The sequence below is a fragment of the Papio anubis genome, chromosome 6 (genome assembly GCF_008728515.1).
Source record: "Papio anubis isolate 15944 chromosome 6, Panubis1.0, whole genome shotgun sequence".
Lineage (NCBI taxonomy): Eukaryota > Metazoa > Chordata > Mammalia > Primates > Cercopithecidae > Papio > Papio anubis.
Window position 1 is genome coordinate 144,915,327 of NC_044981.1, and position 27,081 is coordinate 144,942,407.

The following is a 27,081-nucleotide window of genomic DNA, read 5'->3' on the forward strand; positions in this document are numbered from 1 at the left end:
ACTAAAGAAAAGTTTGCAAGGACAGTTACAGTCTACATCAAGGGCCAGAAAACTAACAAATCTGGCATCTACCTGGTTTTGTGAATAAAGTTTTATTGGAACTCAGCCATGTCCACAGCAGAGTTGTGTAGTTGTGCTGGAGACTGTATGGCCTGCAAAGTCTAAAATATTTCTAATCTGCCCCTCCATGGAAAAGTTTGCTGACTGCTGGTCTACCAATATATCTGTATCTATACCTACCAATATAGATGCCTAAACATTGTATGTGATAATGACTAATTTTACAATGTGAGATGATATGAAAACTAAATCTAAATATTAGCTATAGTATAAAAATTTATTTTTTTCTACAAATAAAATTTCTTACCAAATGTTCAGCTTTTAATGTGAGTTCCATTCCTCTTACATAACCCCTTACACTGCATACAGTTACAATGGTATTGAACTGATTTTCTGATTTCCATGTTCCCTTGAGATGTTCCCTAAGCAATCCATCAATTCAGTCAAAGAATGAATCAAAACAGTGGCTCACTATTGTGTGGGATCTGAATTTTTGTTTTTCAGCTGGTTTCACCAACTTGAGACATAGAGTCGACATTGATCAAAAGCTTTCTGGCTTCCAATGTGAAAATTTCTAGATAATGTTCAGCCTAGAAAGTGGAAGATTAAACTTCAGTGTTTCCTGTGAAAATAAACCTTTCATTAAAAAAATAATTACCAAACACCTACTGTGCCAGGCTCTGCAGTAGGCACCAGAGACACAGCGCCCAGCAGAGAAGGAGCCCTGTGAGGTCTCTGTTATCCTGGAACTTAGTCCTGACCGCCAACGTAAAGCCACTCTTTCATTTAAAGATAGAATTGATTGAAACACAAAGGAAACACCAGTACAATTCATAACTCCTGAAACCCCCACAAAGCAAGGGGACACAGCTACACTCCTGCACCTCGAATGTCTGGTTCCATGAGCATCCTCAAGGAACTGGGTGTGAAACTGGTCACCAACATGTACATTCTAATGAAATTGAGTCACATTGCTAAAGCTGAGGCCTCACAGCATGGTTATAATGTATTTATTTAAAAAATAAAACGCTATTCTAAAATAATTCAAATGAGAAGGAAACTAGGCATATGACCGTAAGTTAGTACTTAGCAATCTAATGAGTGAAGAATTCTTAAATATAAAAATAGTCAAAACAGAAACAAAGAAAAACTTGGAATTTTTTGTTCATATTTGTCAATTAAAACTGATCATAAACCGTTTTAATCTTCTAACCGGGGTCTGTTATAATTTTGTCCATTTTTTCAATAGCAGAGATTCCTATTTAGAGTTCCTTCTTATTCAACGGGATTGCTAGCTTTGTTTTCAAACTGAAATAACTTTATTGTTTTGTGATTATAAAAGTAAAAGTAACAAATGTTCATGTAGCATTTTAGCAATACATAATTTATGCAATACTTAAAAGTGTGAAGAACATGAAATATAAGTATAGTCATCACTCAGTATCCATGGGGGATTGGTTCCAGAATCTTCCTTGGATACCAAAATCTGTGGCTGCTCAAGTCCCTCATACAAAATGGTGTGGTATTTGCATATGACTTCCTGTATACTTTAAATCAGCTCTAGATTACATGTAATACCCACTACGATATACCCGCTACAATACAGATGCTATGTAAATAGTTGTTATTTTGTATTCTTTAGGGGATAATGACAAGAAAAATAAAAGGTCTGTATAAGGTTCAGTGCAGATGTAATTTTTTCCCCTTAATTATTTTCAATCCATGGTTGGTTGAATCCATGCATGTGGAACCCATGGATACAGAGGGCTGACTGTATTAACAATTCTACCAGCCTTAATAACAGCATTATTTGTTGAATATTCACTGTGCTGGATATTGTAGTAAATGATTTACATATACTATTTCACTTAGGCCTCACAATTAATCTTATGAGAGAGATACTATTATGATCCCCTTTTGGTGGGAAAACTGTAGTTTAGAGATGTAACTTTTGCACAAGGTTGTGTAACTGGTTGTTTCAGGGATTCTTAACCAGGGGTCCCTGTATAGAATTCATGGAGTCTGTGAGCCTGGATGAGAAACCTGGACTCTTATTTTCACTGACCTCTAACTGACATTTAGCAGCTCTTCAGTTGCAAATGTAGGCATTGAGCTTCAGTGGTATTCGACGCACTTTAGCCTTTTCCACGAACATAAATCATATACAGTGTATATTTTTACTTTGCATTACAATCGCTGCAGATCTCTCCAAATATCTCTTATGCTAATCACTGCTTTGAAATGACAGTAGTTAATAGATCTGATTCTAGATCTTGTGATTTGTATATTACTCTATCATCACATTTTAAAATATTCTGATGTTATTTTAATATAGTTGTTTTTGAAATCCCATGTACTTTATTTTAGACATTTTAAAACATTATTAAAACAGATCTCTAGGCTTCATCTGACTGCCAAACTGAGCCACGGCACAACAAATTTATAGACCCATTGGTAGGAAGCGGAGCTGGAATTCACAGCCGGGCTGTGACAACTCATGACAACACTGCCATTCTGCCTGCCCTTGGAAACATTTACATTTTCATAAACATCCTTTCAGATATGTCTCTATGGACACAAACGCTTGCTTAAATGTTTATATATGAAAGTATGCATGTGACTATGCCAATAAAAGTTTTTATTGTTTGTTTGTTTTTGAGATAGGGTCTCACTCTGTTTGCCTAGGTTGGGGTGCAGTGGTGTCATCTTGGTTCACTGCAGCCTCGAGCCCCCAGGCTGTAGTGATCCTCCCACCTTAGCATCCCGAGTATCTGGGACCACAGGTGCATGGCACCATGCCTGGTTAATTTAAAAAATATGTATGTTTGTAGAGATGAGGTCTCCCTATGTTGCCCAGGCTGGTCTGAAACTCCTACGCTCAAGCAATTCTTCCACATTGGCCTCCCAATGTGCTGGGATTACAGGCCATGCCCAGCCCAATAAAAGTATTTATGAGTAAAGATGTCAGAGGAGAGCAGTGCTTAACGGAATGAACCCTAAAGTCAAAACCAGGCAAATTTTTGGTAGCAACCAAATAAGAAAAGGGGTATAATCATATGGCATAAACTTTGAAAAGTTAGTTAAGGGAGAATCTAGGAGATTCCAACATGACTTAGCATTATTGCTAACCCAGCATCACCTACCAGAAGTCATTCAGAGGAAAGAAGTGGAGTTGGCTGACTCTGGAGATTAACAGAGAACTTTGCAATTCAGAGAGGATTGATTGAAGTGGTGTTTGGGTGAACACAGGAAACAGTCAAGAAACTATTGTCAGGAATAGAAACCATTATGTACTTCCTAAGATTCTTGGGGAGGTAGAGAGTCCTTGGGGCTTGGCATTATCTGGGGATTTGTGGTGGACTAGAGGAGCAATTGAACTCCTCTAGTTCAAGGGGAAATAAGGTCACAAGGGGGTTATACTCCTGAGAGTGGGATGGGTCATAGGTCAAGATGACCTATGAATGTAAAGACATTAGAGATGTTGTCAGACAAAGAGAACCCTGAGATATAATACTTGCAAGCTCTTTTTTTGAAAAGTAAGTCACACAACTCCTTAAATGATAAAATCCAGTGACTCATGACATTGAAAAAGGACTGAGTGTGTATTAGTCCATTTGCATTGCTATAAAGGAATATCTGAGACTGGATAATTTATAGTTATAAATAAAAGAGGTTTATTTTGGCTTATGGTTCTGTAGGCTGTATAAGCATGGCACCAAGATTCGCTTTGCTTCTGGTGGGGGCCTCAGGAAATTTACAATCGTGGCAGAAGGTGAAGGAGGTGCAGGCATGTCACATGATGAGAGAGGGAGCAAGAGAGCAAGGAGGAAGTCCCAGACTCTTTTAAAAAACCAGATCTTCTCATGTGAATTCACAGAGCATGCAGTCATTACCATGAAGATGGCACCAAGCCATTCATGAAGAATCTGCCCTCATGACTCAAATACCTCCCACAAGGCCCCACCTCCAACATTGCAGATTACATTTCAACATGAGATTTTGAGGGAACAAACATCCACACCATATCAGGGTGCAGTGCTCAACTTAAAAAAAAAAAAAATATATATATATATATATATATAAAATTCTGAGAAAAAAAGTGCAACCTAGGATAGAATTATCCTTTGAATTTAAAGAGTAGACATGAAGTAAAGATTTAGGAATGCAACCCCATGAACATTTCCTGGTAGACTCATTGCGAACCCAATGGCACTTCTGCAGTGAAACAAGACACTTGATGACCACCTGCTTTTGCATTATAGGGAACATATTCTCTACAAATGGACAAATTGCACTGTGCACAGCCTATACAACCATACATAGCTGTGCTGCTTCCTGACAATACCAGTAGTGATGAAGTCCAGCCTACTAAGGGATTAATCAAAATAAATTCAGAAAAGGAGAATCTATATTTCAGAGACTGGTGGTACAGCAAATGTAGTAAGTGTGGAAATACGGTTTAAAAACCATAGGGATTATATTTACAGAAGTTAACTATTAAAATATTGATAATATAAAAATAATACAGTAAAAGGAAATGAGGGAGGACAATGTTAATCATCTTTCATGGAAGCGAGTAAATCACAACTGTTAACACTTTAAATATAGAGCTGAAAAAAGTCTTCAGTCCTTGGTGGCCCCTAGAGATGTGTAGAGTAGTGGTTCTGCTTCAGCCTTTAATGTTCGAGCCACTCTTTGTTTTATGTCTTAGCAAACTGACACTCTGATTTCTGTGAGCTTGGTTTATTAATATTCTGGTTCATGGAAGATGGATCCACACAGGTCTGCTGACAAAATTAGGTGACTGAATGGGCAAGATTGTTGCCATTCAATCTTGTGAATGTGACTGAACGGCCGGGCTGTTCACTTTGGTGACAAACACATCCCAGGCATTGTCCTGGGAGACAACTAGCTGTTTTTTTCCTGGCTATGCCCCAATCCAATCACAAGCCTTTCCATTTGAAACTTCTGCAGTACCTCTAGCCCGTTCAATCTTTCCTCACGGCTTATCATGATGACGTGAGTTCAAAATATTTGTTTTGTGAGGTGGAGTTAAAGAATAGATTTACGTAGAAGGAACTTTGGCTTCTGGCTATAATTCTGGGCTTGCCTCACCATTTATTCCCAACTTCTCTAGTCCTTCTCATATTTCTGGGAAACGGAAATTGCTAATGTAGCAGAGACCAGCTCCTTGTTCACTAAACCCATTTGCTTTTCATCCTGCATAGCTTGACTACATTTCCCAGCCTCCCTTGCAATTATTAGGTGTGGCCATGTGACTGAGTTCTGGCCAAGAGAATGGGAGGGGCTATAGACACATCATTCTAGACACAGCCATAAAAGTCTCCAGGCTGTCTAATAAGGAGTCCTACAGAGGACTCCAAGTGCCTAGCCCAGGCATGGGCAGACTTCTTAAAGAGCTAGACAGTAGTAACTATTTTGGGTTTATGGGTCATACACTTTGTCACAACTACTCAACACTGCCATTGTAGCACAAAAGCAGCCATGGATAATATGTGAAGAAATGGGCATGGCTGTGTTCCAATAGAACTTTATTTACTAAAACAGGGGGTGGCTCACAGGTTAGGGTTTTCTGACTCCTGCTCTAGAGGATGGCAGAGCCACAAAATGGAAGGCACCTGGGTTCCTGAATGGCTGCATGGAAATGCATCCCTTCGCCACTGCTAGAAGCTAGCAACACTTACCCTAACTTATTCAGCAAGACGGAAGCCTCAAAAGGGGCTGTACTGTTACAGTGCAGGGGAAAGCCAAAGTCAAACGTTCACAGATCTTTCACCTTGGTATTCCATGTGAAATGCTCTGGGCTTCAGAGACGCCAGTCTCCCTAATTCTCTTCTCACCAGCAAAACTTTAAAAAGTATTGTAGAGTCATAAAAGACTAAGTCTTAATTTTTAAATCTCCTATTTCTAATTACATTTGGGCACTATGAGCTTAACATCCACAGCCTTTTAAGATACAAGAAACCTAACAGGCTACTTATGAGGGCATTTTAAAAAATAAGAAGTGAAGTATTGCTTTTATTATGCTCATCAGCTGCCACAGGTTGAGGCTGCCTGCCCTGGTTTCAAGTGCAGTGACATTACTGAGATTGCTCACTGCCACAGAGGATTGGCTCAAGATACTGATTCATGTCTAATGAAAGATTCCACTCTTAATGAAACTTTCCAGTCTCTGTAAACTCTCTGGTACTGGGACTCAGATGTTAAGGATAGTTGAAATTGCTGTCTACTAAAGTTTTAGTGTTTTGGAATCTTATCCTTTGCATTATCTGCCTGGCGATATTTGGTGTTTCTATCATCTTCACCTATAAATAAAAAGTTATGCACCCAAACAGTGGCTGGCACATAACAGGTACAGAATAAATAAATATTATCTGGATATCTTTGTTTTAAATTTAATGCATAATAATATGTTATTATAATGACCTCAGGTCCAGAGTTTCTAAACTTTGCTTGCCAAATCTCTCATAACAACCACCACAACAAAACAGTAAGAGAAGCTGGCACATGTGGGATGTAATTTTAGGAGCTGACGGGGAGGGTCAGGGTGGATCGTGGAGCTCTACACCTGTCCTCATAGGATATCACCTGGATTGCCAACACAGGCTGCTGACATTTAAAAACTTTTCTGATTGTTTTGTAACTCAAAGCAATTATTTAAAAATTATCTGGTATAAATATGAGACTAAGACATACAGAACGCTTTTTAATGAAAACATGCACATGAAATCCCACAAAATTCACATTAATCACACTACCCGGAATAGTTGGAGTTGCGTTTTGGATAAATGATTTTGAAATCTCTCTCTCTTTTTTTTTTTTTTAGTAATTATTTGTATGATAAAAACACTCTCCTCATGCAAGAATAGTTTTATGGAGCCCATACCTTCCTAAGATATTCTTCAAATAGGATAATCTGTGGCTTCAGGCTGTTCAGCATGGAGAGCCACATAAGCCAATGGCCCAAGTGACGTGTTTAAAGGGGACTTGGAGACTACTTATGATGTTCATTTTTGTCTGTTAGTTTCTAGTTTATTTTAATAAAGTTACAAAAATAATATGTCCTTATGAAATTACTCTCAACTTTATTACAACAATTTTGTGGCAATATTAAGCCTTGACATGTTAATAGTAGATGCGTGAAATAAGCCATCGTCATTTAAATGTCAGGCAAAAAGGAATTTTCTATATATTTCATGTCAGCTGCTATTTTGCTCAAGAATGTTCAGCACACGATGGCATACAGTGAAAGAACTGATTGGTATTTTACTTTAACAACCCTCAGATGTTTTGTATTTCTGATTGTCACTTAAAAATTCCATGGTAAGCAATAAAGGAATCAAATAATTCAGTTGAAAATGCCTAACACAATGTTTTCTACATTTCAATGCATGAGACCCCAGGCTTGCCTTTTCAAACAGGAAAAAAGTTGGAGAGAACTCATACAAAATTGTTAAGCACTACATCTAGTTACAAAATCCTAGAATAAGGTTAATAGTCCAAAAATGTAATGAGATAGGAAATACTAATCCTGAAACACATGTTTAAGCAGAGAACTGTTATCACTGCTGGTCACCTTTTATACATTACCTAACTTAATCCCCTCTAAATTTCCATAAGGCAAATCTCATCACCTTGAAATTTAGAGAGAATAAGTAACTGGCCCAAATAACTTAAAGCATACACAGAAGCCAGTTTAAATCTAGGCTCCTTGGACTCTGAAGTCTATGCTCTTTTGGCCACACTATGCTGCTTAATTCATACTTTACATGGTAGATGTTGAAATAGTTTTCCCACTCCAATTTATTCTCTCTCCACATGATTTAGTGTTTTCTTTATTAAAATCACATACTAGCAAGAAACCTGAACTACTTTAAACATCAGTTAGGAAATTCAACAGAGCACAGTGTCTGTAGGCAGAGAATGTGTCTTCACTGCCCAGACACAGCTTCTGAACCACATGTCCACACATCCCAGCTGACCTGGCTTCTAGTCAGTATACCCATATTGTCCTGGTAGAATTAGTACTAGTCCCATTGGGGTAGGCAGAATAATAATCCCCCAAAGATGTTCACACCCGAATCCCTGAAACCTGTGAATATGTTACTTTACAAGGTAAAAGGGACTTTGCAGATGTGGATTTTGAGGTGAGGATATTATCCTGGATTATCTGGGTGGGCTGAATGTAATAGCGGGTCCAAAAGAGGGAAGCAGGTATGGCAGAGTCTGATTTGAAGACACCATACTGCTAGCTTTGAAGATGGAGGAAGGGGCCATGAACCAAGAAATGCAGGTGGCCTCTAGAAGCTGGAAAGGGTAAGGAAATGGATTCTCCCCTAGAGCCTCCAGAACCAACATACCTCTACTAATACTTAATTTTAGCCCAGGTAGGCTTCTGACTTTCAGAACTGTAAGACAGTAAATTTGGGTTATTTTTTAAGCCACTAAGTTTGTGGTAATTTGTTACAGCAGCGACAGGAAGCTAACATCCTTTCAATTTCAACAGTGTCTTGTTTGTACAATATTTATAAGACGGTAGACCTCAGACCAAGCTCTGACCTTGAAAAGTCAGTACGCCCTCCAATGGAAAAGCCTCCATGTCAGTCTCTTCCTGGGCTTAGTGTCGGGGGTCTCCGAGGCCCAGGCAAGTTCATTTCCTGTGCTTTCTGTGGATGGCTATAGATTTACTGCTCTGGATTCAATAATGTTGTCAGGTAATAAATAATAGAAATACATAACCACTTCTCAAAGTCTTGTAAGATTTAGAGTTTGCAGAAGCACTATGCCTTTCAGATAGACGAATTTAGAATTAGATCATTTGCTTCCCAGGAACATGGGGCTTTACTGTCCAGTCAGCACAGCAGTCAGCACAAGAGGCAGAACTGTTGCAGATAGTGGAATGATGGGACGGAAAAGGAATGGATTTTTTCCAAGAGTGGAAAGTGAAAAAAAAAACCCCAAAAACCCAAATAATCAATGTTAGGCAGGCGAGCTTCATTTAGTCATTTAGTTCTGCGTGGATAAGCAACATCTGTGAAAAACTAGCCCTCTCCTCCAACATGCAGATATTTATAACCAGACCAGAAAGCTGCTTAAAGACATCATCATTAAGTTAAAGAATAATCTGTAATTGTAGACCATAGTAAAACCAAGTGAGCTCTCAGAGGTTACTAGGTCACTGGTCCAATCCTCAGCACAGCAGCTGAGGCCCCTTGGTCCTCTCTCACATCAGTGTCCTGCTTCCTCTAGCCATGGAAACTCCTGCTTCCCAAGATAGTCTATTGCACTTTCAGGTACTTGTTAACAATGTGTCTTTATATTTAGCAATAAGTTTGTAACCTTCACCCTTTGGTCCCAGTTCTACCTGCTTGCAGCCATGTATGGTAAGTCTGAACCAGGGGCCTAACCCTGGCTGCACCCTGGAATCACCTGGGGAGTCTTTAAACCTCTGATGCTTGGGTGCTTAGAATCGGTGAGAGGGGGACCCAAGCATCAGTATTTTTATTTATTTATTTATTTGTTTGTTTGTTTATTGAGATGGAGTCTTACTCTGTTGCCCAGGCTGGAGTGCAGTGGCACGCTCTTGGCTCACTGAAACCTCTGCCTCCCGGGTTCAAGCAATTCTCCTGCTTCAGCCTCCCGACTAGCTGGGATTACAGGTCCCTGCCACCATGCTCAGCTAATTTTTGTATTTTTAGTAGAGATGGAGTTTCACAATGTTGGCCAGACTGGTCTCGAACTCCTGACCTTAGGTGATCCACCTGCCTCGGCCTCCCAAAGTGCTGGGATTTCAGGTGTGAGCCACTGTGCCTGGCCACATCAGTATTTTTTAAACTCTTAGTTTAAGCTTACTGACTAAGCCCTTTTCCACACAACATTTCATTTAGTTTAAAGACGCCTCTCCTGGTGGAAAAATTCAATCCCTAAGGGTAACATACTGTGTAATTCCATTTATATAACATTTTGAAATGACAGATTTATAGGAATGGAGAACAAACTAGTGATTTTGAGGAGCTGGGGGTGGGTGAGGGAAGTAGGTGTGGTTATAAAGGGCAGCATGAGCAATCCCTGTGCTGATGGAAATGTCCTGGATGTTAAGTGTATCAGTGTTAACATCCTGGTATTGTACTACAGTTTTGTGGGGTTTTTGTACTACAGTTTGGCAAGATGTCATCACTAGGGGTAAGTGACTAGGTAAAGGGTATAAACCAAGAATAAAATTCTAAGGTCCCCCAACCATCTGGATGGACCCTTCCTCTCAGCCAAAGGCATTCCAAAGTTAACCTGAAAAGCTAGTTCAGGCCATGATGGGAAGGGGGAGTTGGGCATGCCTCACTATACCCTCCTTCCTTTTGGAATTCAGGAAGAGCCAACTGGCATTAACATCAACACAGACCTTAAATATGATAAGAAACATTTATAATCTATTCTCTCTGAAGCCTGCTACTTAGAAGCTTCATCTCCATGATAAAACCGCAGTCTTCACAACCCCTTATGGTAAAGCAGACATTCCTTCCTACTGATAATAACTCTCTCAACCAACTGCTAATCAGAAAATGTTTAAATCTAACCTGTGACCTGGAAGCCTCTGCTTTGAGTTGTCTGGCCTTTCCAGATCAAACCAATGTAAATCTTACATGTATTGATCGATGTATTATGTCTCCCTAAAATGTATAAAAAGCAAGTTGTTCCCCAACCTCCTTGGGCACATATTGTCATGACATCCTAAGGCTGTGTCACAGGTGCACCCTTAATCATGGCAAAATAAACTTTCCAAATTGATTGAGACTCACAGATACTTGGGCTCACAGGGGTTAACTGGGCTTTCTCTATTATTTCTTAAAAGTGCATGTGAATCTACAATTATAGTCAATTTTTAAAAAGGCAATAGAAATAAATTTTAACTAGAAGAAATGACTACTCTGTTGGATCAATTCCTGCTTTAAGAAAATTTATCTTTCAAATAGTAACAAAATGTATGTGTATTTTGCCATACCAAAAAAACCCCCAAATCATTGCTGTATGAAATAAAAATATCCATTACAATTCTAAATTAGTGAATACAGTAATTTAATTTTCAGAAAACAGAGTTTCCCTTCTGAAGGCATAATGGGGGGTTACTACATGGTTTCCTCTTCAGCAAAGTTACTTATCCTCAATGAATAGGAACATACAAATAATAGGAGGAGAGGATGGATTGCAGAGAATTAGCATATCAGCCCTCTCATTTTCTGATGCTTGTAAATTTGAGGAACCCCAGGTTTAACCCCACATCAGCAGAAGTGTGGGAAAGGACAGGCTCAGACAGGAACAGGCGCTGTTCGAGTACACTCTTATCAAGGACAGTGGTTCTCAAACTCAGAGGGCATCAGACTGCCAGGGGGAACCTGTTACCAGCCACACTTCCCCAGACACATCTCCAGATACTGACTCTGTGGCTTAGGGGTGTGGCCCACAAATCTGCATTTTTATCAAGCATCCCAGTGAAACCAGACTTCCAGGAACACTGTTCTCAGGCATGCTGGGAGCTGGCCTGGATCTGAACCGCCCAAGCAGTGACTGCAGTCCTCAGCAGAACAACAGATTTTAATCATCTTTCCTTAAGGAAGATTAAAGGGATTCTTCTAGTTCAGAAGCTTATAAAGTAAATTACAAGATTAATTGCTAAGAACTGAGTTCACACCAAGTAACGGACTAGATGTGGATGCTTAACTGAAGAGGAGAGAAGAATATTGCTGGCCACCTGCTCTAAGGATGAACCCACTGCCAGGTGCTCCCCAGAGCTCTGGAAAATGACTGGATGTGTGAGGAGGGGGATTTTGAAGGAAGCTGGTCTTTCCGCACTGGTTAGGAGCAGTATGAGAGGAACATATTGTGACCTGGCTTTTTACCCTTTATGAGGACCAAGGTAGCTTGGGAAACAGCTTGTTCCATACAGACAAAACAAATTGCAAACAATAAACATTGCCCAGTCCTAGATACTTTCTCTAAGCTCTTAGTTTTGCCACTGTGTTCGGCAAAAGGCTTCATATAAAATAGGAACTTGTCGGGGGAATGGAGAGATGATAGCTAGAGGGTACAAACTTTCAGTTATAAAATGAGTAAGTTCTGGAGACCTAACCTACAGCATGATGATGATAGTTAATGGTAATCTGTACTCGAAATTTGCCAAGAAAGTAGATCTAAAGTATTCTCACCACACACAGACACACACACACACACACACACACAGAAAAAAGGGAACGATGTGAGGCGATGGATATAATTAGCTTGATTGTGGCGAACATTTCACAATGTATACATACATCAAAAAATCATGTTATACATCTTAAATACTGTATATAGTACAATTTTTATTCTTCAGTTATACCTCAATAAAGCTGGAGGAAAAATAGGAACATTATTCCTGTCTGCTGTCACAGCCACTTTCTCAACTTGTACCGTCTCTCAGATCTGTTTCTGATCCTCCTAGCTACTAACCAGCTTCATTTGTATTCTCTTTTTCACCCGTGTCTGCCCTTTTGCATTGGTTTCTTGGCTATGACTTTTGCTTTTCTCAGTAGTAATCCTGATGATTCACTTCAGCTGCTTTGCCCCGGTCATGTCAAGTACATGCTCTTTTTAGCTTATTGTTTCTCCAGGAACGTCTATACCCAGTTTCATCTGGATGAAGATGCTTTGCTCACCAAGGTGCCCCATCAGCTGGCCACCCCCAAGTGCTGCAGATGGTGGCTGTAATACCGTTGGTGAGGAACTTGGCTAAAAGTGGCCAGAGTAGTGTCTCTTTTCTTCTGCCTCTTCTTCTTTCAGCTGTCCAAGTTTGGTCTTATCTGCTTGGACATTCCATATTTGGCCTGTTTCACACTGGGTCATAGTCCCTGTTGACTCTTGTCTTATAGGACTAGTTAAGGAATGGCAAGTGGTATCTTCTAGCATGTCAATTCTAATTGATTGTTATTGGCAGCAGCGAGTGTGGGGTTAAGAGGAGTAGGATCTGACCTCAGTGTGCCATAATCAATTAGTCATGCTCCCTAGGGTGAAGATGTGGGCAGAGTTTTGCATTCTGAGAGGCTGACATTTTTGGACTGGACAGTTTCTTCTTTTCTTTAGGGCTGATGCATTCACTGCCAGTGCCTCACATGATCTCTTCGCATTCCTTTACTCAAACCCCAATCTTTTAGTAAAAAAACTATTTCTAGTGCATTAACATTTTCCATTCATATTTGCTATAAAAATATCTGCAAAGCAGAAACTGCAGGAATTGTGTCTTTTCTCCAAAGAGAACATACTCTGCCAAGGCCTTTGGCAGAATCCATTTGCAGCTGTAGTTTGGGAATTGTACAACTCTTCCTAGGTTCATATTGGAAAAAGAGTAGCTTCTGGGCTGAATGTTGTCAGGAAAACTGTCCCCAGTATTCAAAAGCTCTTTCCTTTATGGCTGTTTCTTATCTCTTACTATCAATGGTCCATAGTTACTGATCTCATAGGACAAAATGTCTCTGTCTTATAATTGAAATGTGAATACCCAAATCATGGAGGTTCGCACACCCGGTTACATTCTTATTCCCTACACAAAATCAGGGCATTTGACATCCAGGCATTCCTACCCATGTTCATTGTTTCCTACAAAGTATCATCTTCACAAAGGAGCACTCACTCAACTTACCTTGTAGTGGAAGAGAAACAATCCACAGAACAGGCTGTACAAGTCTGCTGTGAGCAGAGAGAGGTTGACTGAAGTGGCGCTGGTTTTCTTTATGACGACTGGCATAAAGCTGTAGAGACCAAACATGCAGGCACTAAAGCCAACGTAGAGCAGTCCTGGGGGAAGAGTAAAGAGAAGGCAGCGTCAGGGCCTCCTCCAGGGCATCTTCAGCATCCACAGCAGGAAAGAAGGGGAAGAGGGCACACCCCTATTCACTGGTGCTTATTATTGGATAACACAGTACAAAATAAAATAAGATCAAAAAATAAAAATAAAAATAAAAAAAAATAAATAAAAATAAAAATTTAAGTGTGAAAAATGAACTAATCTGCTTCTTATTGCATTGCTGACATTTTGCTTCTTCTGGGAAGGAGTGCCTCTTAGTGGCGATAGTCAGAACACAGAATCAAGGTTTTTGAATTCTCCCAATTGTGCTGTAATCAGCTTTTGCTATTCATCTATTTTTAAACATTTTTTTAGCTCTTAGTTTTTAATTTGAGTAATAGCAACAAAACCGCTTGCTATCATGTATTGCCCACAATGATGAACAACTACGTAGTCTTTAAAGTTGAAGAGCTTGCATGTCAAAGAGACCTGGACTTAGAATACTGAATTGGAATCTTGACTGTGTGGCTTTGGGTGGATGAATTCATTGCTGGGAACACAGGATGATCTGTCAGTCTCTTCTAGATTCGTGAATTCTGTTCTGCCCTACCCACAACACACAGAGTCCTGCCCTTCCATCACATATCCTGGCCTACTGTGAACTCTCACATGTGGGCTTTCATGACCTTAAAATATTATGTGGCCAATCTCTCATCCTCAAAATTTCTCTCTCTTTCTCTGTAATTAAGCCTAGACATGGGTACTCTATTTTGCAGGGTCCCAAGCAGGAGTTTACAGCTAAATCTGTACTTTCCCCAAATGTTGATACAATGCAAATGTAAAAAAAAAATAATAATAATACTCTTTTCTCTACCTTGAAAGAATAAGGCATAGGATAAGCATAAGTGCTACAATTCAGTGTCTGCCTGGGCATTACAACATAATAAAAACAAACTTTCCAAAGGAATTCTTGATTAAATGTGTCTGGTGTGGGCTGTGGGCAGATTTGCTTCCTCTGACTTATGGATTTTGGGGAGTGTGGTAGGTACCGAATATCTGGTCTTTCTGACTATGAAGACCAGGGATTCATCCAAAGATAAATTGGGTTTGCCCATATGAAAAGTGCTTAAGGGCACAAAATCATCATTGCATATGAAAAGCCACATCAGATCTACAAGAAAATTATTCTGAACATAAGTAAGTAAACTCAGTACAACAGCCCCCTCTAGCGTGGTGGAAGTGCCCTCGGACGAAGGGGGACCAGCCACTTTCCTATTTAGGAAAGGTAAAAGTCCTATGCATAGATTCTATCGCAGTAATATTAGTTTGGTTTTTAATTCCAGAAGTTTGAATTCCCTAAAAATGGATAGTTTTCCTGGATGTGTTTTCATGCTACTTGTAGTTCATTTTCCTTTTAACCAAGCTACTAAAAATGCAATAAATGTTACATAACTTATGACTAATACATGAAAAGACATAAAAATTAATTTGGTACTCCTTAGAGAAATCTGTGACAAGATCCATCCTTAGATTAATCCACTAAAAATAATAAAACTTGATCAGAACACAGTCTAGGCAACAGAGCCTTGTTTCTTTTGTTTTGTTTTGTTTCTTGAAGGTGTCACTAGTTTAAATACCATGACTGGGTTAGAAAGTTCTAGAATAATACCCTTCCATCATTTTGCGTGGACTTTGACTTGTGGGCTCTGTTGGTAGATTCACTCATTAATTCGACTATTATTCTCTGAGTACTAACTATGCCCTGAGCACTCTGCTATGGGCTAGGAACAATGAAAAACAGGATAGACAGGAAGCTTAGAGTTGCTATTAATGCTATGCAGAAAGACAAGGGTTTCTTAAAGAGAATGGCAGGAGCTTGCTTTAGACAGGGTGGTGGGGTAGGGCTGCTTTGTGGAGGTGGCATTTACCTCAAGTGCTGAAGGACCAAAAGGAGACTGCCATGAGAGGAAACCTGCACATGAAAAGTTCCTGAAAGGGACAGGGCCTCAAGTGTTCCAGATGCTGACCAAGGCCAGAATGGCTGAGCAGAATGAAGAGAACAGGCAGAGGAAGCTGGAAAATTGGGAAGGGAATGGATTATGCAGGGCTTTGCAGGTCTTGGAAAGGAATGTGTATCTTATTCTAGTTGTACAAGGAAGCCATTGAGGAGTTCGCAGCAGGTGACTAAAAGAATCTGATCTACATTTTCAAAAGATGATTTTGGCTACTCTGTGGAGAAGGGATTGGAAGGGGAAAAGCATGGGACCAGTTACAAAGACTAGTCAGAATGGCGGTGTCATAGTCCCGGCAAGAGAGGCTGGTAGCTTGCTTGGTTTTACTTGAAACGGCAGTAGAGAAGGGAAGTGTCTGGGTTTGTGAAGATTCAACAGGCCCTGGTGATAGCCTGATGTAGGTGGTGAGGGAAAGGATAGCATGAAGCATGCCCAGGGGTTCTGGCTAATTTAGAAACTGGGTGAACTGTGACGCCATGTACTGAGATGGAGGGTGCTAAAAGAGGACCAGTTTTCAGGAGAAATAAAATGCTCCATTTTGAGTGTGTTGTTTTAGACGCTTATGCATTATCCAAAAGGATCTGTCCAGTAGGGAGCTGGATATATAATTGGAGGACTCAGAGAAGTGGTGAGATTTTACAAGCCCAGTTGGTGGGCAAAAGAGAGTAGGAAAATAAATACATGGAACTTTGCTAACCATCCTACCTTAGGATGCTTCCAGCTAAAATATTCTCAACCTATTTTTAAATACTGCAGAAATTAGAGGTAGGGGGATAGGAGTGGAATATATACACTATCACAATTGACAACTAGGTCAACCAATGTTTTTGCGTGTGAATATACTGTTTCCTAAGCAAAGCATAGCCAGCCTAGTTAACACATGATTAAATTGAGAGTTGGAATGCAGCATCGCTGCCCTTTCTTGACTGTTCTTAGATGGACATTAGATAGTTAATGGACATTAACAATGCTTCTGAAAGTCCACCTTTCTGTCCAGGTAGGGTTTTCAATTGATCAGCATGATCATACAAAATGAACTGAATTGCTTTTTGACTGACAACTACAAAATGGCTGCAGTAAGTACATTTATAACAGAGTATGTGTATAAACATTTCCTCTTGGAATGTTCTCTCTGTCACTAACGATAGAATTTGGTCACTCTTGTGCTTATGCACTAACGTAATTTAAGCTACAGAGATGGGAAATACTATTATCAGCTAATATGGATTGTGCACTTACTATGTGTCATGTACTTTATGTACAGTAATTAATCTCCACAACAGTATAATGCTGATAACTATTGCTATCCTCTTTATATAGGTTAGGAAATAGGCTTATAGATTCAAGAAACACAGTCCATACTGGGTTAAACAGAGGATATGTTATATGGAGTACAAGTTACAAAGGTGTTCAAATGGGTGCTGGGGAAACAGGGATGGTGAGACAACCTGAAGATTAGCAATAGCAGGGAGTTACTCACAACCCAAGAGCTAGGGAAATACAAGAGGAAGGCCACGTTACCCGGGGTCAGAAGTTAGGGAAGCCCAGCAGGGGTAGAATCACAGAGGAGACTCAGCCACATCTAGAGGAGATCTGACCCCAAACAGAGGGATACAGAGAGAAACACCGGTTTCTTTCTTTCTCCCACCTCCAATCTCCCTCGACTGCTTCCCATTGGCCAAAACTGACTGGAATCCAGTCGACAAGGGAGGCTGGGATGTGGATTTGCATGAGCAGAGCAGAGGAAAGGGTGAAAGATGGATCTGTGAATAAACAGGCAAAAGACCAGCTTATAGAGGTTAAGTAACTTGCCCTTAGGTCACACAGGCAGCCTGACTTTAAATTCTGAGTACGTAACACTCATCTATATTGTTTAATTATTCTAAAGAGAAATAAAGTTTTGAAGGAACATCCTATTTGACTCTAACCAATATCTCAGTTAATATATTATATATATCTCTCTAGAGAGAGAGAGTTACTATATATATAGTATGTATCTGTATAGGCTACATATATTTGATCTCATCTTTTTCTTTGGGAAAAAGAAAAAAAAAGATGCTCTGACGAGCATCACCTCAACTCCCCAGGCCTCAGGTTCAACATGGGTAAAAAGAAAGGTATACTTTTTTTTTTTTTTTGAGACAGAGTCTTGCTCTGTTGTTCAGGCTGGAGTGCAGTTGTGCGATCCCGACTCACTGCAACCTCCACCTCCTGGGTTCAAGCGATCCTCAGCCTCCTGAGTAGCTGGGACTATAGGCATGCACCACCACACCAGCTAATTTTTGTATTTTTAGCAGAGACAGGGTTTCACCATGTTGGCCAGGCTGGTCTTGAACCCCTGGCTTTAAGTGATCCACCTGCCTCAGCCTCTCAAAGTGCTGGGATTACAGGTGTGAGCCACTGCGCCTGGCCAGGAAAGGTGTATTCTTAATTATCCTCTAGGTCTTTTCCTGCTCTGTAATCCCATAATTCCATATTCAGGGAGAGGCCAAATCTTTTGTTTTGGCCTCCAGGAAAAACACTAAAACCAAAACCAAGACAAGCATCAACCACAACATCAAAAGTGAAGAAGGTTCCTGCTTACCACAAGCCTGTGCTCACTGACCTGCAACACACTTTTTCTTTCCTCTGACATTTGGCTTTCACATCGATTACACTTGTTCACACATCCTTTAGCACAGTATGACCCACAGTATGACAGTATGACCCATGGGATAAAGGGAATGTTTAAGTTGTTTATTAGACTTATGAATGTGACTCTAACATTCCCGCTCCCCAGGAGGGTATTCTACTGTATGAGGTCATACGTTTGACTTGAATTTACTGATTAGATCATCACAACCAGTCTTTCTGTTCAGTAGAGTAAAACAATGGAATAAAAACAAACAACAGTAACTATTATCCTCTTGCTTTTAATTGCTCTGTATTTTGCAATTGACCAGTGTTTTCGGAAAATAACAAAATCTGTTTTTAAAAGTGCTTTAAGCTAAGAAAATAGAAAACATGTATCCCAAAGGAAAAAAATAGAAAACATATTTATTATCCCAAGGAAACAAAAACAACCACCATCTTTCCACTTTGATAAAATGGCAACCACATGAGTTATCTAAGAGATTACACAAGGTTAGATTACTAATGTGGAGAGTGGGGAGGCAGAGAAAATCATTGACAGACGCTGAGAAATGAAGATCTCTTGGATTCTGTTCTCCTAAACAGAAGAATGTGAGCTTTCCACCAGGACATAGTCATCAGAGCTTGGCCTCTCAGGTGATTTCTCAAGGAGTGTGGGGTGGGTTTGAGAGGGTGCTGACCTTCCCTTGATGTCTCCCTGCCTCTCTGGCCCATGAATTGCAGTGGTTGCTATGCCATCTCCCAGTTCCACAGAAAGAAAGTGCAATGTTAAGCTTAAAGTCTCCTGCCATTGTCTCCACTGCTTCCCTTTTGTCTGTATTTTGTGAGATGAGAGAGGAAAGAATAGGACCATCTTTGTTGCTTGTCATTCATTCATTTGCTCACTTAGTAAACATTTATCCCCTGCATGCCATGTGTCTAGAATTGAGCTAACAACAGAACCTTGCAGTAGGTCAGGGCGAGATAATGAGGGCCAAGGAGGCCCTGGTGTAAACACATCCCAAATGCAACCCTACAAATGCTTCAGAAAGAGGAAGATGAGTATTTGATTTCCCTTCGAGGCTATTTTTTGTTGATACATAATAATTGTACATATTTCTGAGGTACATGTGATATTTTGATACATGCATGCATTGTGTAATGATCAAGTCAGGGCAATTGGGATATCCATCACTTCAACCATTGATTAATTTTTTTGTGTGTGTTGGGAACATTCTAAATCTCTTCTAGCTATTTTGAAATACACAACAAATTATTGTTAACTATAGTCACCCTACTGTGCTATGGAGGCCATTTTGGCCTCATTTCCAATCAGAAATTAAATGGATGGCTCTGTAATGTGTTCCTTTTACACTGTCCTTCATCATCTTCAACTATAGGGGACTGACGTTTTAATGGCAATATGAGAGCTCAGAATAAAACTATCTTTTGTTGACTCATTTAACTAACACTGAATTATAACAGAACCTCAGTGGATATGCACATGGCATCCACATAGTTTGAGGACAAATTCTTTTTGATCATTACTATTATCATCAATATAAAATTAATTTATACTCATGGACCACTGCATGTGAAGTGCCACCAACAGGTAACATTTTGTTTTCTGGTGTTGTGGGTCACAAAGACAAATGCTTTCTGTAACCTGCATCTGGTTTCCTTTCCCTGTTGCCCTCCTCTTCTCTCTCCCCTTGCCCTGTTGATTTTCCTTTAATTATATCATTCTGTAGCACAACTGGAGAGAAATTAAACGGCAGGACTCTGAGACACAGGGCTGGTCAGCCCTCGAAGTCACTAGAGAGAACCCCTAGGGAGAGTCAGGCACCATTCTGTGGCTCACAGTGTGCCTTCAGAGGGAATGATGTCTGCAGTTAGTTGGCCTCATGTGCTTAGGGGATGGAGACAGGTAGGTAAAGTGACGCAAGGGAGTTTATGTTTTTATTGTGTTTCCTTATGGACACAGAATTTGGCTAAAGCTGTATCAAAAGTCATAGAAGGGAGAGATGGCTCAAACAGCCAGCTTCAGTGTGGGGAAGAGTCTGTAGCGCCCTCCCTTGCCACTTGCATTCACTCTGCACACATTTTCCATGCAATTCCATAAGCCACGTTACGTTCTGTGCTCACTGTGGAGACACGTTCTGAGGGTATTAAATGTCAGTCCCTTTTTTAGGGCTTGCTGAGATTGATCATTAGAGCATCTCCTAGTATCTTAAATCCTTGTCCTAAATTTCTTTGAGGAAAGTGGTTTTAGAAACAGGTGGAACCTGAGAAGTCCTGGATGACTTAACTAGCTCAAAGCATGTCTGGTATTTTCTAAGTCCATTTGGAGATCAATTAACCATTTCTTTTGTGCAAACTGCTCCCTTCTGAAAGGTTTTATGGGCTCAGAATGCCCATTACATTGTTTCCTTTCATGGTTTTTTGTTAAATTCAGTTTTTTTCCCTTTACTAAAGTAGCACTTTTTAACGGTCACATCAGTTTAGTGTTTCTTGGCTAAGGCAAATTGCTGTCATTTATGTGCTACCACTGCCTCAGGCCAGTTTTTTTTTTTTTTTTTTTTTTCTGTTGGTCTTTAACCTAATAACACACTTCTGTGTCTCCCCTAATGGCATCTTGGCGATGATAACGGGCAGAAGCTCAATTAGGAAACACTATGTATCATACAATTTAGTCTCTCAGAATGTACAGGATTTCCTGAAATGATGAAGGGATTTCATTTTCCCTTGTCCCCTACCATTCTAAATCCCTTCCTTGTTTGTGCTCCACTCGACCCACATCATTCTTCAAACACATTTCTCAGGTTATAAAAAGAGCATCTTAGGTGAGCCAACTCCTTACCTATTTGCCAATCCCAGGGCACCTTTAACAGCTCCTTATGCTCCATTATAGCTCTGCAAATTCAAAGAAAATGAACCCGATGAGCAAGATTAGAACGCGCTCTACTTTCGTTCTTTCTTTCTTTTTTTTTTTTTTTTTCACTTATCAGATTTATACAAATAATGAAGCAACCAGATGAATTTCAGAAAGAATTTTGGGTCACGTAGAAGCAAGTCTAATTAGGCAGCCTGCGGTTTTTCCCTGAAGAACCTGGTCTGTGTGTGAGGGTGTGCCACAGGGCCCTGGGGAGCTCAACCCTTCCTGCCCTTCTCATCCAAACAGTCTGCCTGCAGCCTTTGTTTCTGCTTGACAGATGCTTTTTGAAAAGCAAACCGTGAGGTTCAGAAAATGTCTGTGCTTGCAGGTTTAATCAATTTCTGATTGAGCATTTTCTAGGGCAATGATTCTCAAAGTTAAATGTACATGACAGCCATCTGGAGAGTGTGTTAAAATACAGTTTCCTGGTCCCAACCCTAGCAATTGATTCAGAGATTCGGTGAGATCCATGGATGTGCATTTCTGGCAAATTCTCATGTGATACCAGTGCTGCTGGTCAGAGGACCATATTTTGAGAACCACTGATCTAGAAGAGAATGGGGAGGTGGCATTGGCATCACTCCACCAGCATTACTTTGATTCCAGTGAGCCCTCAATATATCCCACTTGCCAAGGACACCCTAATGCCACTTCCATTATTTTGGCGGCAGTGTCCCCCAAAGGGAACACTCAACTCTAAGAGACTATAACTGAAGTAAATGAGCACTAGATCTCTGAACATATTTTTTGGACTCAAGAATAATAACCCATAAAAGAAGTCATCTATCTACAAAATGTTGGCTATGAATAGTTGAACTAGGTAATTCCTTTTCCTCTCACAAAGCTGACACACCAAATTTAGGGGCTTTAAAATGCCATCACTTTCAAAAATGAACCCCAAATAAATCCTTCTCAGACTGTGCCTTGTTTGCTGTGAAGTTTTTCACGAGTATCTCAAGACAACAAAATTTGGAGGATTGTTGAAACAGTCTATTTGTCAAACCTGTTTAAGGTGATGCCAAACTATCTTCCATAAATAATTTCAGACACTGAAGCCATGCAATTAGAAAGTGCTTGCTTTGTAGAAAGAGACTGGTAAAATCAGAATTACCTGTTTGTAGAAAGGGATTCAGTAAAATTTGACTGGAGGGTATACTATCATTCTTTATATCTTTCATGAAGCTAAAATATTGGTCTTTACCAGTGGAAAATTCTTTGATTGAAACTTATTCTCATAAAAAATTCTGAGGCAATAGTCAGTGATGACTTACCTGTTTCAGTCATAGAATTACTGCAAAACTGGTGCTTTTGACTTTGTGGTGCTTAGTGAATGTCTGTATTATATCTTCACCTTTTTAAGGAAAACAGAAATGCTAAATTCTAAGAGATAAATTTGAAATATGGTCCACCCTTGCAAATCCATGGGCAGTAAAATCACACATTTATAAAAGGATAATTTTAAACTATAGGTTTTCTACTGGTGGTTGTCACTAGTAGACAGAATGTTCCTTTCTGCAAATGCATTGAATTGGGGCATTTATGCTTAGTTTTTGTACTTCTCTAAGTAATAACCCACTCATTGGTTTCAGAGAATCAATCCTAACGCTTCTAATGCTTTCTAGCAAACTATCTTCAATGTTTTATAAAACATTAGGTGTTTTATAAAAATTTATATTAAAATTGTTTAATTTGGAGGAAATTTACTAATAAAGATATTGAGTTGGCAGATTTCATCAGTCCTTTGTACAGGAAGCTGGCGTCTGGATTCCAGCATTGATTTTTACATCCCAAGAACAAAAATTGTAAGAATAAGTCTTGACAGTCCCTCTACTATCTATATTTCTTGTTATTTTTACTCACAATTGAATTCCACTGAAAAATGCTCCAAAGAGACCAATCATTCCCAGGAATTCCACTCGGCTCAGGGTTCGGATGATGTATTCTTCCCAGACGTTAGAGATACCATAGAGTGTGGCTCCTCCTAAGACCAGAAGGTCCCCTACCAGCTTATTTTCCCCTAGGAACCAACCAAACAAACAAACAGAGGGAGCATCATTAAAACTTTCTTAACAAGAATCTGGCATCAGCAAATTGAGCTTCCCTTGCCTATTCTATTTTGACATTTTTATAGAAGTTTGTTTATCTGTGCTCTAGACATGTTCTGATATAAAAAGGTTGCCTATGTTGACACAATTAGAAGTCTTCTCTAACTAAGAAAGAGATCAGTCTCTTCCAGATCACACCCTGTCTACAAAGCCCACTATCTTCTGTCCAGGTATCAGATTTTCACTTATCAGATTTATACAAACATGAAGTGGCACAATCTCGGCTCAGTGCAACCTCTACCTCCCAGGTTCTAAGGGATTCTCCTGCCTCAGCCTCCCGAGTAGCTGAGATTACAGGCACCGACCACCACACCCAGCTAATGTCTATGAATATATGCTAGTACATGCACAAGTTATGTTGGTTTCAGGACATTTTCCAGCAGTTTAGTGAACATGGTGTAGAACAAACAGAAGCAGCATAAATTTCCACCCTCTGCTATTCAGGGAGGGAAGCTATAACAGAAGCTGTCAAGACTCCATTTTGACCATGGGCAAAATGTGTAACTGTTAGAAAATGAGAGTGAAAGGATTTATGGGTTGAAATTTTCAACTCCCCTGAGGTAAGTAACATAAGAGTGTAAATATATGAAATTCACTATCACATTAACATTTTTTCATTACAAATTCTTTTTGTGTTAAACTCAATTTTGGGCTGGGCGTGGTGGCACACGCCTGTAATCCTAGCATTTTGGGAGGCCGAGGCAGGTGGATCACCTGAGGTCAGGAGTTTGAGACCAGCCTGACCAACATGGCAAAACCTTGTCTCTACTAAAACTACAAAAATTAGCCAGATGTGGTGGTGGGTGCCTGTAATCCCAGCTACTTGGGAGGCTGAGGCAGAAGAATCCCTTAGAACAAGGGAGGTGGAGGTTGCAGTGAGCCAAGATTGTGCCACTTCACTCCAGCCTGGGGGAAAGAGTGAAATTCTGTCTCAAAGAAATAAATAAATAAAAATAAACTCAATTTTGGTTGATTTAAAACAAAATAAATGCTTTACCCAGGTATTTCCTAGAGTTGGGCAAACTTCCCACTCTAGGAAGTATGGAGCCAGGGAAGGAGGAGAGTAGAAATAAGCAGCTAGAATGACCTCCCTGGTGGGCTCTGTACCCAAGTGGTCTCTGGCTCTGTCCTGCATAAGTCAGCAGTTCAGGAGCTCAGCTTACCTGCAGCTCTGGGGCAGTGGAAGCTGAGGTTGGAAAGGGTGCTTACTCCAGCGTGATTCTAAGGAAAGGACTCACGATAGCTTAGCCCTGGATTTCCTGATGAGCCTGGATTCTCACTGTTCAGCGGGGAGCACTGAGTGTTCTTTAGGTAGTGGCTTCACATCAGAAAATCTGGGCAGGGCTTGCGGAAAGACTTTGGCACGTGGTCGCCTTGGAAGATTCTATCTCTAAATGGTGCCACGTTTTCTAAGGGAACTTCCTTTTCCTGTCAAGGATTGGAGAGACAAGGGAAAAGACTCCGAAGGTAGCATTGTGCTGGAGTCATCCTCATGGGAATGGAGCTGAGAATGGGATTTTGTGAGAGCTGGAAGTTCTCTTTGGGTTCATGGGGAGTTAGGCATCACTGCCCAGGAGATGAGCCGAGAACTTGAGGAGGCCCTAATGAGAAACCAGACTTGGTGAGAGGTCCCTGGGCAGATCTTTTAGGAAAATTAAGGTTGCTGTGACAGAATGTAAAATCTTTGGCAACCTGATTAATCTTTTTTATGTGTCAACTATAAAATAATGACAAACTTTTAATTTTAAGTAGTTCATCTGAAGAATGACCCATAAATAGAACGTATCTATAACTAAAATTGTAAAGTTATAATGAACATGATCCAGTGTCTTTTCACTCAGAAGACATTTTAGAGCCTTGTGATGACATGGGGTCATTATTATGAATATCAATTACTGTTGTACTAGTGAAGTGTGGAAGTGCTGCATAATATAATTCTTGGTTAATAAAATTAATTTTATAGAATGAATTGAAGAAAGCTAAATCATAATGACATATTTTAATAGAAATTAGGGAAGCATCAATCTACCTTTTAAAAGTCCTAAAAAGAGGACACACTATTTCAGTGAATAGTCTCACCAATATTTTTCAAACGCCACACGGTTATGGCCTCTTCTGTTAACTAGCCTTTGACTGTAAGAAATATACTCATCGGTACTTTGAGTTTTCACCAATTCAGTAATAATTATTGATCATCACAACACAATTTTGTGTAACCACAAGTTCACAAGTATTTTCTAAGTTATCACTAACAAAAAGATTAAATATTATTTATTATAATTTGCTGATAATTATATTTGTCAGTTTTTAAGTCATTTGAAAGTAGTACATATACATATAACATACATTAAAATTTAGTTAAACATAATTAACCAGAACATAATTTTATCCAATTATATAATGAAGTGCTTGATATAATAAAAAGTATAGGTACTAAGACTAATATTTTGTGTCTAAAATTTGTATCTAGTTAACTGGAAATTATAACATATTACATTAATAATATATAAAATATTAATATAGTTTATGTACTGTTAATGCAGTAGATACCTGACATGGTGATAGCAATTTTTGCACAATGTTCATGGGCAAAGTTATGCTAGAACATCTGTCATTTATGTGTGTATAAAACCACAATAGGTGATAATGATTTATAAATTTTGGGTAAATGGACACATTTAAAATTATGAAATGTCTGCCCAAACCGATAGTTCTCTCCCTCCTCTAAATTTCACAGCAATGGTATCTGTCTATGGCACCCACCATATTCCACTCCTTGTCTGTTACTTGTTAACTTGTGTATCTCATCTTCCCGCAGCCAACTGTTCTCTTACAAATCATGGTTGAAGGGCAGGGACTATGGCTCACTCAGCTGTATATTCTGTGTGGTCTCTAGCATGGACCCTGGAGCATTATACATGCTCAATAAAAAGCTAAATGAATTGAGTTGACTGAACATGTCTTAATACATCCTATGATAAATGTTTTCAGTGAGAACAGTTTTCAATTTATTGGTAGAGTTGGGTCTGATCACATCTCTATCACTTACTAGCTGTGTAATACTGGGCAAACTACAGAGTCTTTCTGAACTTCAATTTCCTTATTTTAAAATTAGGTTACTGTGAGAATAAAATAAAATATGACATGTAAAATGCTTAGCATTGTATCTGACACTTAGTAAATGTTCACTAAATGGTAGTTTAAAAAAGTGAATACATTATTTCCTGAACCACCTGTCTCTTTGGGTTGGGCATTTCTCATTTTGGATTGCTCCTTGATTCTAATCAACCTAGTTATAATTGTTTTGCAAAAACTGGCTTTCCTTATTAGATTTTTGTTTAAGTACTAGAAACATCATGTTTGGAGACATGTTTGTGTATGCGTGGTGGTGGGAGGAAAAAGGAAGGCTATTTGAAATCATGACTTACCACTAGGACAAGAAATAAATGGTGAGTTATACTATTCTAGAGTGTTGAAAGACTGTTAGTGCAGTTTCGGAAAATGTATCCATCCCATTGAATACATCTG

At 39.6% G+C, this 27,081-nt stretch overlaps 1 protein-coding gene across 2 annotated transcripts in view; it reads right to left on the bottom strand.

Annotated features, from left to right (window-relative positions):
- Positions 1-27,081, bottom strand: part of SLC35F1 (solute carrier family 35 member F1) — a 398,228-nt gene that overhangs the window by 15,489 nt on the left and 355,658 nt on the right. For both annotated transcript variants that reach the window (XM_003898255.5, XM_017958371.3), the window contains exons 5-7: positions 23,309-23,465; positions 21,374-21,426; positions 13,748-13,902 (exon numbers count right to left, since the gene is read on the bottom strand). In XM_003898255.5, the coding sequence (XP_003898304.1) occupies positions 13,748-13,902; positions 21,374-21,426; positions 23,309-23,465 (365 nt within the window). The remainder of the gene's footprint in view (positions 1-13,747; positions 13,903-21,373; positions 21,427-23,308; positions 23,466-27,081) is intronic.